Source organism: Synchiropus splendidus, chromosome 7 (genome assembly GCF_027744825.2).
Source record: "Synchiropus splendidus isolate RoL2022-P1 chromosome 7, RoL_Sspl_1.0, whole genome shotgun sequence".
Classification (NCBI taxonomy): Eukaryota; Metazoa; Chordata; class Actinopteri; order Syngnathiformes; family Callionymidae; genus Synchiropus; species Synchiropus splendidus.
The window spans coordinates 10,684,632-10,696,996 of NC_071340.1; the positions used below are offsets into that span (position 1 = coordinate 10,684,632).

Sequence of the window (12,365 nt, forward strand, 5' to 3'; positions counted from 1 at the left end):
AAGAGAGCAAGGCAAGAAGGCAATGCAAATTGAAAAAGTGGCGCTGTTAAAAAGAAAAAGTGAATTAAATCATTATTTATTTATTCATTTTTGTATTTTCTTTATGTATGAAGGTGAATGTATTTTATGTATTAAATTGAGTTTGTCTGTCCTTGACACAGCGGTATAGTAAAGTGAGTCACTAATAGTAATGGCATCTCCAGTTCGTGAACCACAACGTGTCGAAAGTTACCAGTAAAAAACAACATTAAGCCCCGAAACAAAGGGGAGACAAGGGGTTATAATTCCCTGGTAAATTGGTCTAAAATTAATTTTGTCCATGAATTATCTGGGTTTTGTTTTGGTTAGGTTTTGGTGTCACGCTGAGATTAAGGTCATTAAAAAGTTTGTGTCTGTTGAACGTGTGAGGGGAAAAAACACACTTGTAAGGATGTGGCCACCGGCAGCACTCACCACCTCTGTTTATCTGGAGGGCTTAGGCCACTTTGGGGACTCCCCCTAAGTCTCACTTATCTCATTAGACCCTTAAAACTGATTAATATGAATGCCAGCGGAGGCCAGCTCCAAGCATTCTTCAGAAAGGAGGGAAGGAGGAAAGAGAAGAGAGGGATGAAGGGGGGATTTTAAAGGAAGGGGTTTTTTTTTGTGTCTCTGGACAATGAGCTGATGGCTTTTTAAGCCTCTCAGTGGCTCAGGGTTAATACCCAGGGCTGCAGTCATGGGATAGGCCACAGTTCAAAGGCTCCTGCACTCCAAGGCTCGCTGATTTCAAGGAAGAAAATAAATAAGCAGAAAATACTCCGCCACTTCTGGAACTTGAACCTCACCAAAGACATAATGAAGTGCCCCTGTAGGTCCGATGTGTGTCAGTGTGTGTGTGTGTGTGTGTGTGTGTGTGCCCTCGCCTGTATATCCAGTGTTCTTTGGGGTGTCATACTTGGTTATGCGGGATAATGCTCAGAGTCAACCAGTGGAGTAGGAGCTGGGCCCACATGAGACGGTGAAGATGGGATTTATCACACGTTCTGAAAATCAATCTTTTTTTTTTCTGCCTCGAGAAAAAGTACAGTCAGCTCAGTTTCCTCCAGGAACCACATGCGCACAATGCAATTTCACAAAATGCAAAAACTATCAAGCAGCCCTCAGAGGGGCGAGCCAGGAGAATTGGGTCAAGAATAATGCTGCTCTCACACAGTAAACCCCGCGGCGCCCCCTTGACTAAATAGTACCTTAAAGGCGAGGTTGCCTCAGGATAAGCATGCAGACACGTTCACACTTCTCCATATGGATAAATAACATCACGTATGGCTGTGAAACAAGACGTCTGACACGATTATTTGACCCTACATCATAACAGTATTTTTAACTGAGCACTTTCGAAAACACATTATTGAATTTCTTAAACACTTTAAAGAGTTGCTTTTTGGAAGATGCCAGAGTCAATGATTTAAAGGTTTGGAATAACAAGATATTCAATCCAAGAATCAAGGCAAACCTCAACCCAAGAGTTGCTGTCAGAAAGTTAAGGAGTTAAGAAAAATCTGAGATATTTTCCAAAAATCTACCTTTGACTGTGTTTTTGGTATCAACCCTTTGGGAAATTTCATGCACAAAGTCTGTTGTGAAATGCAATTTCAAGGGCACAATGCAGACTGTGGATAGAGCCCAAGATGATTCCACCACCCCCACATAAACACGGCCCACTGTGTGTGGGAGTCTTCAGTGTCAGAAGAGACAAAGCAGGGGTCTGAACCTGAGCAGGCTTAATCCTGTCTCTGTAGAAAATAGCCCCTCTGTCACTAAACCCAGACCGCAAAGACGACACCTCCGCTGGGGAAGGACCTCTGTGTCTTCCCCCCACGGAGAACCACCAGGACTGGCCAACCTCTAGAGAGACTGACATGCATCTTTAAATCATGGCAAGGACAGATGGATGGGAGGACAGAGAAGCCAGTGGAAATGAAGGAGAGTGACACCTTTTTTTTTTTTTGCTGTGTCACCCCAGGCTGCGACCTCTCCTTGTGTCTGGCGTCGACTCAAACCGAGCTGTCCAGATACAACACCGGTGACTTCCCTTTTACTCGTCTTCACACTGACTCCGATATTGCTGTGACGTTTGAAGTCAATGCTTTTCTGTGTTGCCTATGTAGAGTAGACAGAGAGCAGCAACAATGGCTGCCTTTGACTTGCACCACCACGTGCTGGGAGAGAGTAACCAAGAGTAGTATTTATTTTCCACCGACAGGTCACACAGTGTTATTTATTATTTATTTAAAAATACATAATAAAAAGGTTCTGACGGTAATATTTTGCGCGGATAAATTGTTTTGGTGATTGAGAGCCTTGCGTTATCACAGACCAATGTGCAGATGCAGCAGGACGGAGACACTCGATTAAATAACTAATATCCAACTACTTCCCTGTTTTACATCCCAGGACAACCATTGATCACATAGATAGTGTCATTCAATCAATCCTCCAGAGCTATACTGAGCGAAGAGCGCTAACACGTTAGCACAGGGCTGTCAATTCTCTCGCAACCGCCGTAAAACACTCAGAAAAGAGGCTTTTGTCAGCCCACACTTCCCATTTGTCTTGCCTCTCTCGCCAAGTGGCACCAGGAAATGGATATGACATCAATTCTGTTCAGAAATATCGACATTCAATATTGCTCTTTTTTTTTTTAAATAACAATATATTTGAAAATCGATTATTTTTCCAAGCCCTGGTAACTAAACAAGCTCAGCCAGAAGAAAGTGGAAATGCGATTCACAACAATTCATGCTTTACTCCTAAAAAGACACGGATAAATCAATAGCATCTCCATTTGTGACACTAAAAGGATGCTAAAAATTAAAGCGACAAATTTTGGCCACCACAGTCGGGGAATTCCTGACTGTTTAGAAATGTTGGAAGGAGCACCTCTTCGACATTTGGAAGGTTGAGAGTCTGCAGGTGGTGGGAAACAGCTTTCCTGACTTCACAAGGACCAGATATTTAGAACAAAAAAATGAATATGTTGTCACTTCCACTACAAAGGCTCAGTAACACCAAGACCTTATTTAGGTTCATGTTCTGGGTCTGATCCCCTAAACATGTAAATCTTTCCATTAGCCCAAACACATTGCCACAATGAGAAGCTCATCTATGTTTCTCATACTGCAGCAACATTCGACTTTGACTGTGACTTTGAAGCTTCTGATGTAAACCAGTGGCTGAAAAAAAAGTGTAAAAAAAGTGTAGGTTGTTCAAATAGCATCTAATTTATTTGAGTTTATTTTATCTGTCCATTTTTGGCAATTTCTAAAAAACTGACAGAAACTCGGACTAGAAAATTTTGTGGTTAATAAGTCTGACAGCTGAATTAATTCAAATTTTTATCAAAATATTTTTCTCTAACCCTTGAAGATGTGTGCCAGGGAAGGACGCCAAAGATCGCTCGCATTCCCTTTGTGAGAAAAATAAAAGAAAATGACGTCACGAGTCATTTACAAGGCTCAGGCCTGTCAATTAGGTCTTTATTCACACAAGACGTGCGGTGAAGATGTGTTCTCCTCAGGGATCTATTCTCCACACCGCTGCCCAGCTAGAAAAACATCCCAGCACACCCCAAGTTAAATAAGGAAAAGCCCAGGTCCCAGGGAGTCCAGCCTTCCATGAAAGGAACTATCTGTGGAAAATGTGTCGAACAGTCTCAATTGTGTCACATTTTCCAACAACTGACAGAGAAAAATAACTCTTGCACTCGTTCCTGTAAACACAATATACTTCTGACGGCGAATGAGGTCACATCAGCCGAAGCAGGAACATCCAGTTTAAATCAAACGTAGATTTGAATGTCTGAGCGAGAGCAGACTGGTCCCACTCTGCAGCACCCCTCACTGGACAGGGATGATAGATCAACCGGGCGTTACTACAGTAACAGCTGCTTCCAAGCCTCCATCTTACAGTGGAGAGTCAATGAAATGAAGAACGATACGGTAGCGCCATTTGCAGCCAAGAAGGAGCACCTTAGATTGAGCAAATCTACTGCTCCAGATTTGGAGTTCAGATTGACTGTAAGAAACGGGAACGTCTTTTCATCTTATTCTGAAAACATTTTCTCGCATGAAATCTACCCCTGTAGTCAAAATAGAATCCTGCAAGTCAAAAGCTGCAGAAACAATTTGGCCCGTGAAATAAAAACTTCCCACAACGCTGATATTTTTTGAACGAAACTGAGACTGTGAGAGCCGAGCAGAGAAGAAAATCTACCCGCGTATAAACAAACACATAGAAATTGGGCAGCTGGGGAAAAAATGGAGGAAGGCATTATTTTTGTTAGTGGCATGCATGTGGTGGGTGTAAAATCATTTTGATTTGTTTCTGATCATCCAGCTGAGAAAGAGCGAGAGGACTGGTAAATATTGTGCTTGGTGATTTGAACTTTCATGAGTTTAAACACGGACTTGTCGACAGAATACAGTCGCATTCTTCGCTAAAAAAAAAATAGAAATAACATTTTGAGCAACAAATAATCCCATCTGTCCTTGAGCCAGAGCCACTCATGACGACTTTTACGACACAAAAACTTGCATATCAAGTGAAGCACAATGAGCACGAAACTGAAAAAAAGGCATCGATACAAATCAAGATTTCTCTTGCACAGTAATTGATGGGATAAATATAGACTTTATAAAAAGTAATTTTTAAGTTTGACTTCACGGATACTCACAAAGAATAGAGAAAAAGAAATCCCTGTGAATATTTAACACCTGCTTTTTCAACCCACGTCGTACACTTCAGCAGGATTACATGTCCGCGACTGCCGTTCTTCCCCCGACAACAGAGCGTCTTCTGTCCACGACGCGGCACCTCCAACAGGGTCACGGCCAGCGCGCCCCTCTCCCTTCTCCCCTGCACGGCGAGGAGCAGCTGCTGTGCCAAGCACATTGACTGACCATTGACTGCTGCCTGCTGCGCTCATTTTCTACTTAATAGAGAAAAAACTAAATTAAACAGGAAGTGCGTGCCGAGCCCTGAGAAAGGGAGAACTCATTAGGAGAGCAGATTTTTTTTTTTTTTAAGTTCGCTTATTTCAGTACAATACGATAACATCACTGGTTTGCGTACAATTATTTTAAAGGAAAAAAAAGAAAGTTGATGGAAAACACGCTTGTATTTTGGAATGCTCTTGGTTTGCAACATGACAATAACTATCGTACCAATCCTGAACAGAAGGTGGCGACATATAAGAAAAGGGTGATCTGGTTAAACTTAAATCTAGAAATAAGTAAAGGCGGCTGCGAAATGTTTCTTAGCAATAAGATTTCAAGCTTTTCTTTCTCTTTAAAAAAATACATAAAAACTGTTGTTACGCTGCCACAACCGTTGACGGGATCCGACATCCCGTTTTACATTACTACGGACGTTTATGATACAGGGTAAATTTAAACACTCCAGGAGAAGCACTGATAAAACTGTCATTACGGTCCATTACGCGACCTTCTTCGTACTGTCATTACCGATATTGTGCTAAAAGGCCGACAAATGAATATTTGAGCTCTGTTTGTTTGAATTTTTTTCAACATATGTGTGTTAAAGGAACAATATTTTACCATTGTGACTTGACGCATCCAAGCAGATACACATATTTAAAACTTTATTTTATATAATTTCAGTATTTACAGTGTTAATTGGTGGTAGCTAGGGTGCTACTTTTTAACCTCACATGAAAATGTACAGTGAAAAAAAATGGAATCTTTTTGGGAAATACGTATAAAATTTTTCTCATTCACAATGCTCTATTAGCATAATGAAAAACAAGCAGTTACGTTTTTAGAATCTCGATTGACGAATGTTAAATTTGATTTTTTTTTTTTTTTTATCCCAGGCGGTAATTTACCTTTATCTCACCGCACGCTGACTTTTGGGTCGCGTTACGGAGCAGGAAAACAAACTGAACTTTAGCTCTGGGTTTGTCTGACTTTCGAGGAGTGGCAGGGGAATACCTGAGCCACGGACTTGCTGAAACTTATACAAGTTTATCCTGGACCTGACACATTTTTTTTTTTTAAAGTCACATCATAGCTCTCAAACCCGGGACATATTTCAACACTCTCACAACAATTACGGTATTTCCCGCCTGAAAAAAAAAGGCAGGTCAGTTACTAAAATGAATCCGCCCTTCGACAGAAAGACGTGGAGAGAGTGGCGGAGTGAGTGAAACTCTGCCTCCGGCAAGTCAGTAAAAAAATGATAAAGTGCAGGAGGTCAGAAACGACACCCTCAAGCAATCAGAGGCGGCTTCAGCTTTAATGAAAAAATATCCAGGTTCCTTTAATTTGATCCCTAAAAACACGCTAGGTGACATATCATTTTCACGGCAGACGGTAGCACGGAGCAAACTCGTGCTGTGACAGGACGATTATTCACGTACAACCGGTCTGCGACAGGTAATGAGAGGTGGAGGGGTGAAAGGTGTAATTCCTCTTTTATCTATGATGAGGAGAGGAAAGCAACCCTCTCTGACACCGGGGCTCCTTTTTAATCTGGCACGAACTCCAATGAAAGCAACAGCTCAGATAAACGACAGAGATTTTTTTTTTTACCTCAAGTTAGAATTTGGCATTTGGACTGTAAATGAGTTCATAAAATGGCAATGAAGCAAGGTTGGGGGAATTCAGAAGTCTTGAAGTCCTTGCTTTAAAAGGGTTTTGCTATTGTCATCAACATGTGCCCACATATACATGTCTGACCACTGAGACTGAGAACCCTCTGTCAGGCTTTTCTGCACCATAAATCATGGAGGGACTCCCAAAATATCAAATTGTATTCATTCATTTTCTGTGCCGGTCAAAGAGTTATAGTCGGCGAGACCGGGGAAGCGAGAGAGAGCGGCACAGAGAGAGGGAGGGAGGAAAGCCGGAGCCAGTCGGGGGAGAAGGACGGAGCGCAGGATGGGGCAGAGAAAAAAATGCATGTTTTAAATAAATATTATCAAGAATAGATCCTCCGACCAACGCTTAACAGTTATGAACTTTCTCTAACACGTCACATAAGTAACCTTTTTTTACTAAATAAAAAGATAAATATTCCAGTTTTACTCAATCCATCTTTGCCTCACCAAATAGGCAGAAAAAAGTACATTTATTTCATTATAAAAAATGTAATGTAAATCCTTTTTTAATCAAAACATAAATGCAAAAATTTTACAATTCACCCTTGCCAAAATATCTTTTTTGCAGGTGAGAATAGTCAATATTTACAGCTTTGAACTTGAATTTCAAAGCTCATCAATGAGAAATCATTTGGGTATTTTCCCAACATGTTGTCTTAGGAAAATGTCGAGAACATGTATGAGAATGCCGCAGCACCTTTGTTTGTTCTTCAGTTTTCTGAGAAAAAATTGAGGGAAACCTTATATCAGGGAAAAGACCAACACTATTATTAATTACTCATTAAAAAGTGTCTTTCAAAATGTAAAGGCTGAGGAATGAGGTTGACCACTTGACATTGTTTTAGGTGCCTTTCAACATTTAATACATACTATAACAGGCACAGATTTTTTCGCAGACATTTTATTTTTTTCAATGCATTCATGTGTAATGAAGCATTGTTTGAAGTCCTCTCCAAAAATATACACATTTAATAGATTGAAAACTATAAGTTGTATGGTCTCAATATTTCATCATTCATAAAAACAACTTTTTAGAGCCTGCAATTCAGCTCAGCATTTTTTTTCATGTTTTCACATTCAGAAATAAAAATTATTAGTGTTGATAACTTTCACTTAAAAACTGACTTCAATGTTCATGGAAAAAAACAGATGTTGTCTATATTCGTATTTCACTGCTGAAAAGTCAAAAACTAAAATGAAATTAATAATAAAATAAAATACAACTATTGTTATTCCTTTGTTAGTCATTGAGCCTTTTCTGGGCATTAAAACGTATTTTTTAATTCTCCAAGCAAATGCTATTTTGCCTACACTTTTATGTTTAAGTATTTTTAAGAAAGCCTGAGTGAGCTTTTAATAAATAAATTTTAAAAAAATCTTCAAAAGAGCAGTAAAAAACACTACATTTTTACTCTCTGGTGTGAATTTGATATTTGTCATCTGAAGTATCAGTAGTTGGGGGAAAAAAAATGAAAAAAACATATTTTCATCTGGAGTGACTATGTGTTTTCTGTGGAGTCGAGGCTGCGTTTTAAGAAAGTCCTGCTCAGAAAAGTGCTAAAATTCAGAACAGGGAAATGAGAAGGACTTGGGTGAAAAAAATGATTCCAATCATGTTTGGAGTTGATTTGACTCCACAAAGTCGTAAAATTGAAGACTCCTGGTTGTTTATTTTTTCTGTTCACGGGGCGTTGACACTGTAAACTCGTGCGGCAGTCGTGCCTGAGCTGTGACGGGGAGCCGCCGAGACAAAGGCGGATTCACCGCTGCCACTTTGAAAAGTGCCACACCAGCGTCTCTGCTGTCATGAGCCACGAAAGAAACTCAATATCAATTAAATGAGTCATCATTAGGACCTGGTTGCTATCTATCACTCCCTCAACTGTTATGTTGCCCTTTCCTGGCGACTCGCCTGAACCCTGCAGGGGTGAGAGTCACACTGCCTGTGCTGAGAGTCACTGGAATATGTAGCACTACTGAAAAAACCTGTTTCGTTTTCTCCTCAGGCCAACCGCTGAAACAAACACAAAGAGCAATATAAGAAAGAATAGAAAGTTCTGTGTCAATACCAGCAGCTGGAAATGAACAGTATTGCTTTCCTGAATTATCTTAGCACACTAACTTGTCGGTACATCTGGAAAATATCAAGCCAGCGAGCAGTCTAGTCAAAACTTTCTCTTCGAAAAAAAAAAAACAAAAAATCTATCAACAGCGAGACTGACTTGGAAATGATATTTGCCACTGTTAGGTCTGTAAATAAACAAAGCGGTTTGAGATCACGACAGTCACGGTCTACGACACACCAGCCGGGGATCTACGCTAAATTAACAGCCCCGTGTCGCGCCCCTCACCAATAACTGCCACAGATCTTAACTCCCCAAATTTAAATCTAAACACGGCGACTTGACTGAGTTCTATTAATGGGTTGGTGCAGCAGAACAAGGTCAGAGTTTGACTCGGCTAATGCTAAGTGGCGTTGGCAGTTGAGTGAGAGATCGTTGCTAAAACAGTGTTTGGACGTATGAAAGTCCAGGACAAAGCTGCTCAGTCTGACTCGCTAGGAAAGTTTTAGTGAAAACCAGAGCCTCCGCAAACATGAGCGCTGAACACCAAGTTTGGCGGGATCAGTTCAGAAAGTTTCCAAACTTCTCTGCTGTCCCATCTGATACCAACGCACTCACAAAAAGAGTTCCAAAGAATTCCAATTGTCAAGAGAAATTCAACACACTGTATATATATATATATATATATATATATATATATATATATATATATATATACTCCAGAAAATTAAACTTACAGGTGTTTGTTGTTTTTTTTTAAGACTGTGGACATGCGCAAATCCTGATCCTAATCTTTGCTCTCAGGAAGTTATTGCTATTTCAAGTGTGATACAATATTAAGACATGCTTGACTGAGCACAAAGGTTGCTGTTGACTTTGTCTTTGTAAAGTTATGTGTTCCCTAGGTAAACAATTAAATACACTTTATGATAGGTTTGCATTTTAACTCCTCATGTCCAGACCTTCTTATGAAATGTAAAAATAAATCTACAGCTTTTTTTTTCTTCTTAAGTTCTGCTGTTTATTTACAATGTCATTTTAACCTTAGAACATTTGTTTTGTGTGTTGTAAAAAAATAAAAAAAAATAAAAGTGAATGTCTTGAAAACCACGTAGTGAGTATTATATACGCGTGTATTTACGCATTTGTGGCAACAGTTTCATTCCGAAATGGTTCTGTATTAAATGTTATTATAGAGTGAACATTACTAATTCCTCTTCAAACATTTGAGTGAGTTATTAGTTCAAAACTGCAGTTTCACAGTTTACTCCAAAGACATGTATTTCAAGTTAAGACATGAGCGGAGAGATTATTTTAAAAGAAAAAAAGCAAGAAAGAAAATAGAAAAGACCAGAAATAAATGTGTATATGGGTTGAGTGAGTCCTGTGCTTTTGGGTTCATTCGTGAGGTCAAATTTCGAGCACACGGTTCGACATTCGTCTCTTACGCGGAGCCACGCACAGTGGTTCGGTAACGGATGAAGGACGAGGAGTGATATTGCGCAGTCAATAAGCAGACGGAATAGTACAATTTCAACCGGATCCGCCGGGTAAGCGGCTTCTTACTTGGTGTTGGTTCGGTTCCAGAAGACGGCGTAGCGGTCCGCCACCACTTTGGAACTGGGCTCCTGGCTAAAAACACACATCCACAGCACCAGGCAGACGAACAGGACCATTTCCACTTGCAGCATCACTACGGTCAAAAGCAAACCAACTTCGTATTCCTCTTCGGTGGCGTTCGGTTTGCTGGAGTTGGACTCGGGCGCTCGAACCGGGACAGGTGCCGCCGGCTGCCCTTCACATGTGGCCGCGGGCTGGAGGATGCTGGGTCGATGCGCCACACATTCAGAACGACTGTCCGGGAAGTTGCGGGTCACTTGCTCGGCGAGTGTTGAACGGATGAATCAGTGAACAGAAAAAAAGGTGGCGAGCCAAAGGTCCATCAGAGCACCGACAGCGCAGCGCAGCAGTCCTCTCTCAGTGGACGTCCACAGATGCGTAACCGTCAGATGTCCATGCTCTTCGTGGAACTTTTACAGGCAAAAACAATCACTGAGCCGCAGAGAAATTGCGCAGAAGCAACGGAGATGGGGCGAGCGGAATCACAACGTCCCTTCTCGGCGGAGGTGTCACAGCCGAGGTGGGGAGTAGTCCTTCTCGGTGTCGCTCTTCCTCGTGCGCCTCTCTTTATGTCCCGCCGCGTCCTCCTCATAAAGGAACCATGGCGACGTGCGCAGGAAGCTGAACACCCATGTGGGTCCTGTGAAGTCGTCTGCTGGATCTGACTTGGAAACAGCGGGACCCCTCGGGGGAGCGAACGGGGAGCACAGGCGAGCAGCTCCGGACTGAGCAGAGTGGGTTTGGTTACGGAGACGCGGGGTACAGTCCCATTGGCTTGAGATGATTTGAATGGGCGTCGCTCGGACAAACACAAACCCCGCCCACGTTCAAAGGGGGGCAAAAAAAACCGAGTTAATTCAATTACCGTGAGGTAAAACTGGAGGGGGACAGGGGGGCGACACCGGACAGACAGGGAAGACAGTCAGTATATATCATACTCGGATCACTAGTGAGACTTCTAAATTAGAGTGTGTCAGTTTGCTTCGGTTGTGAAACCTATGAGTCACAGCCGATCATGTGTTGCAGCAGTTTCATCTAACTGAGGCACTGTGATACATACCTGAGCCAGATTACCGTTGAAATCCGTTGTTGCTCCACTTGTCTTGTTGCCTCTGAGACTGAAATAAATAGGACAACTCAACACACTTTCTTGACCCCTGCAGCTCAACTCTTGGTCTCAGAAGTACGACCTGTGTCTGAGAAAAAAAGAGTGGTGAACCTATTTTGATCATCATGACACTGTCTCACACAATATGACTTACAGAGACGTCTCCTTCACTCGGTACGAATCGAGCCCCAGGTCACAAACACCTTCAAAACAGGTGAAAATGAGGTTGGACCAGGGGCTGTTGAGCTAAGAAGCTACTGCTTTGTCCTCATGTTTGAGGTGGGTTTTATGGATCGGCTCAGCTGAATGCTGTTGAGAGTTAGCTGAGGGACACAGTGTAATTGTTAAAATACAGCACAACTTTTTGGCTGTCGACCAATAATATTAGCGCTCAGATTATATATCGGAAGGTGGCAGTGTCCAAAATTGATCAGATTCTCAATGAGTGAGCTTGCTGTTGTTAGGTACTGACCACTGCACACTTGGAAAGCTTTCAGACTTCCACACACATCTTTCATCTGCGTTCAAATAGCGAGGCGTGGAGGCTCTCTCTCCTTTTTGGGTGACAAACAGGGGATTCCAGGCTGCTCTCCAGCAGCCAGACGCCCCCTGCAGCGGTGACCGGGCAGAATGGATGGCTCCGCCGAGCGACAAATTCATGGCGGAGTGCGCCTGCGGAACTGCCTGTCGTCGCCTTAATCAGACGAGTGCGCACCAGGGAGATTTATGGAAACTTTAGAAAATGAACAGCAGACCTAAATTCAGGAGGGGACGGCATAACTGTGGTATGAATGATGAGGATGTAAAACAGTGCCCAATGTGCTCACCTGTTTGTATAAATGGCGTTTTTATGGGGCCAGGGAATCATTAATACAAAACTTTGAAAAATGACTTTGAATTCTTTGGATCGATGAAA

At 41.9% G+C, this 12,365-nt stretch overlaps 1 protein-coding gene across 3 annotated transcripts in view; it reads right to left on the reverse strand.

The window, feature by feature from the left end:
• Positions 1-11,053, reverse strand: part of efna5b (ephrin-A5b) — an 88,230-nt gene extending 77,177 nt beyond the window's left edge. For all 3 annotated transcript variants that reach the window (XM_053870088.1, XM_053870086.1, XM_053870085.1), the window contains exon 1: positions 10,288-11,053. In XM_053870088.1, the coding sequence (XP_053726063.1) occupies positions 10,288-10,412 (125 nt within the window). In that variant the 5' untranslated portion in view covers positions 10,413-11,053. The remainder of the gene's footprint in view (positions 1-10,287) is intronic.
• Positions 11,054-12,365: the final 1,312 nt, after the last annotated feature.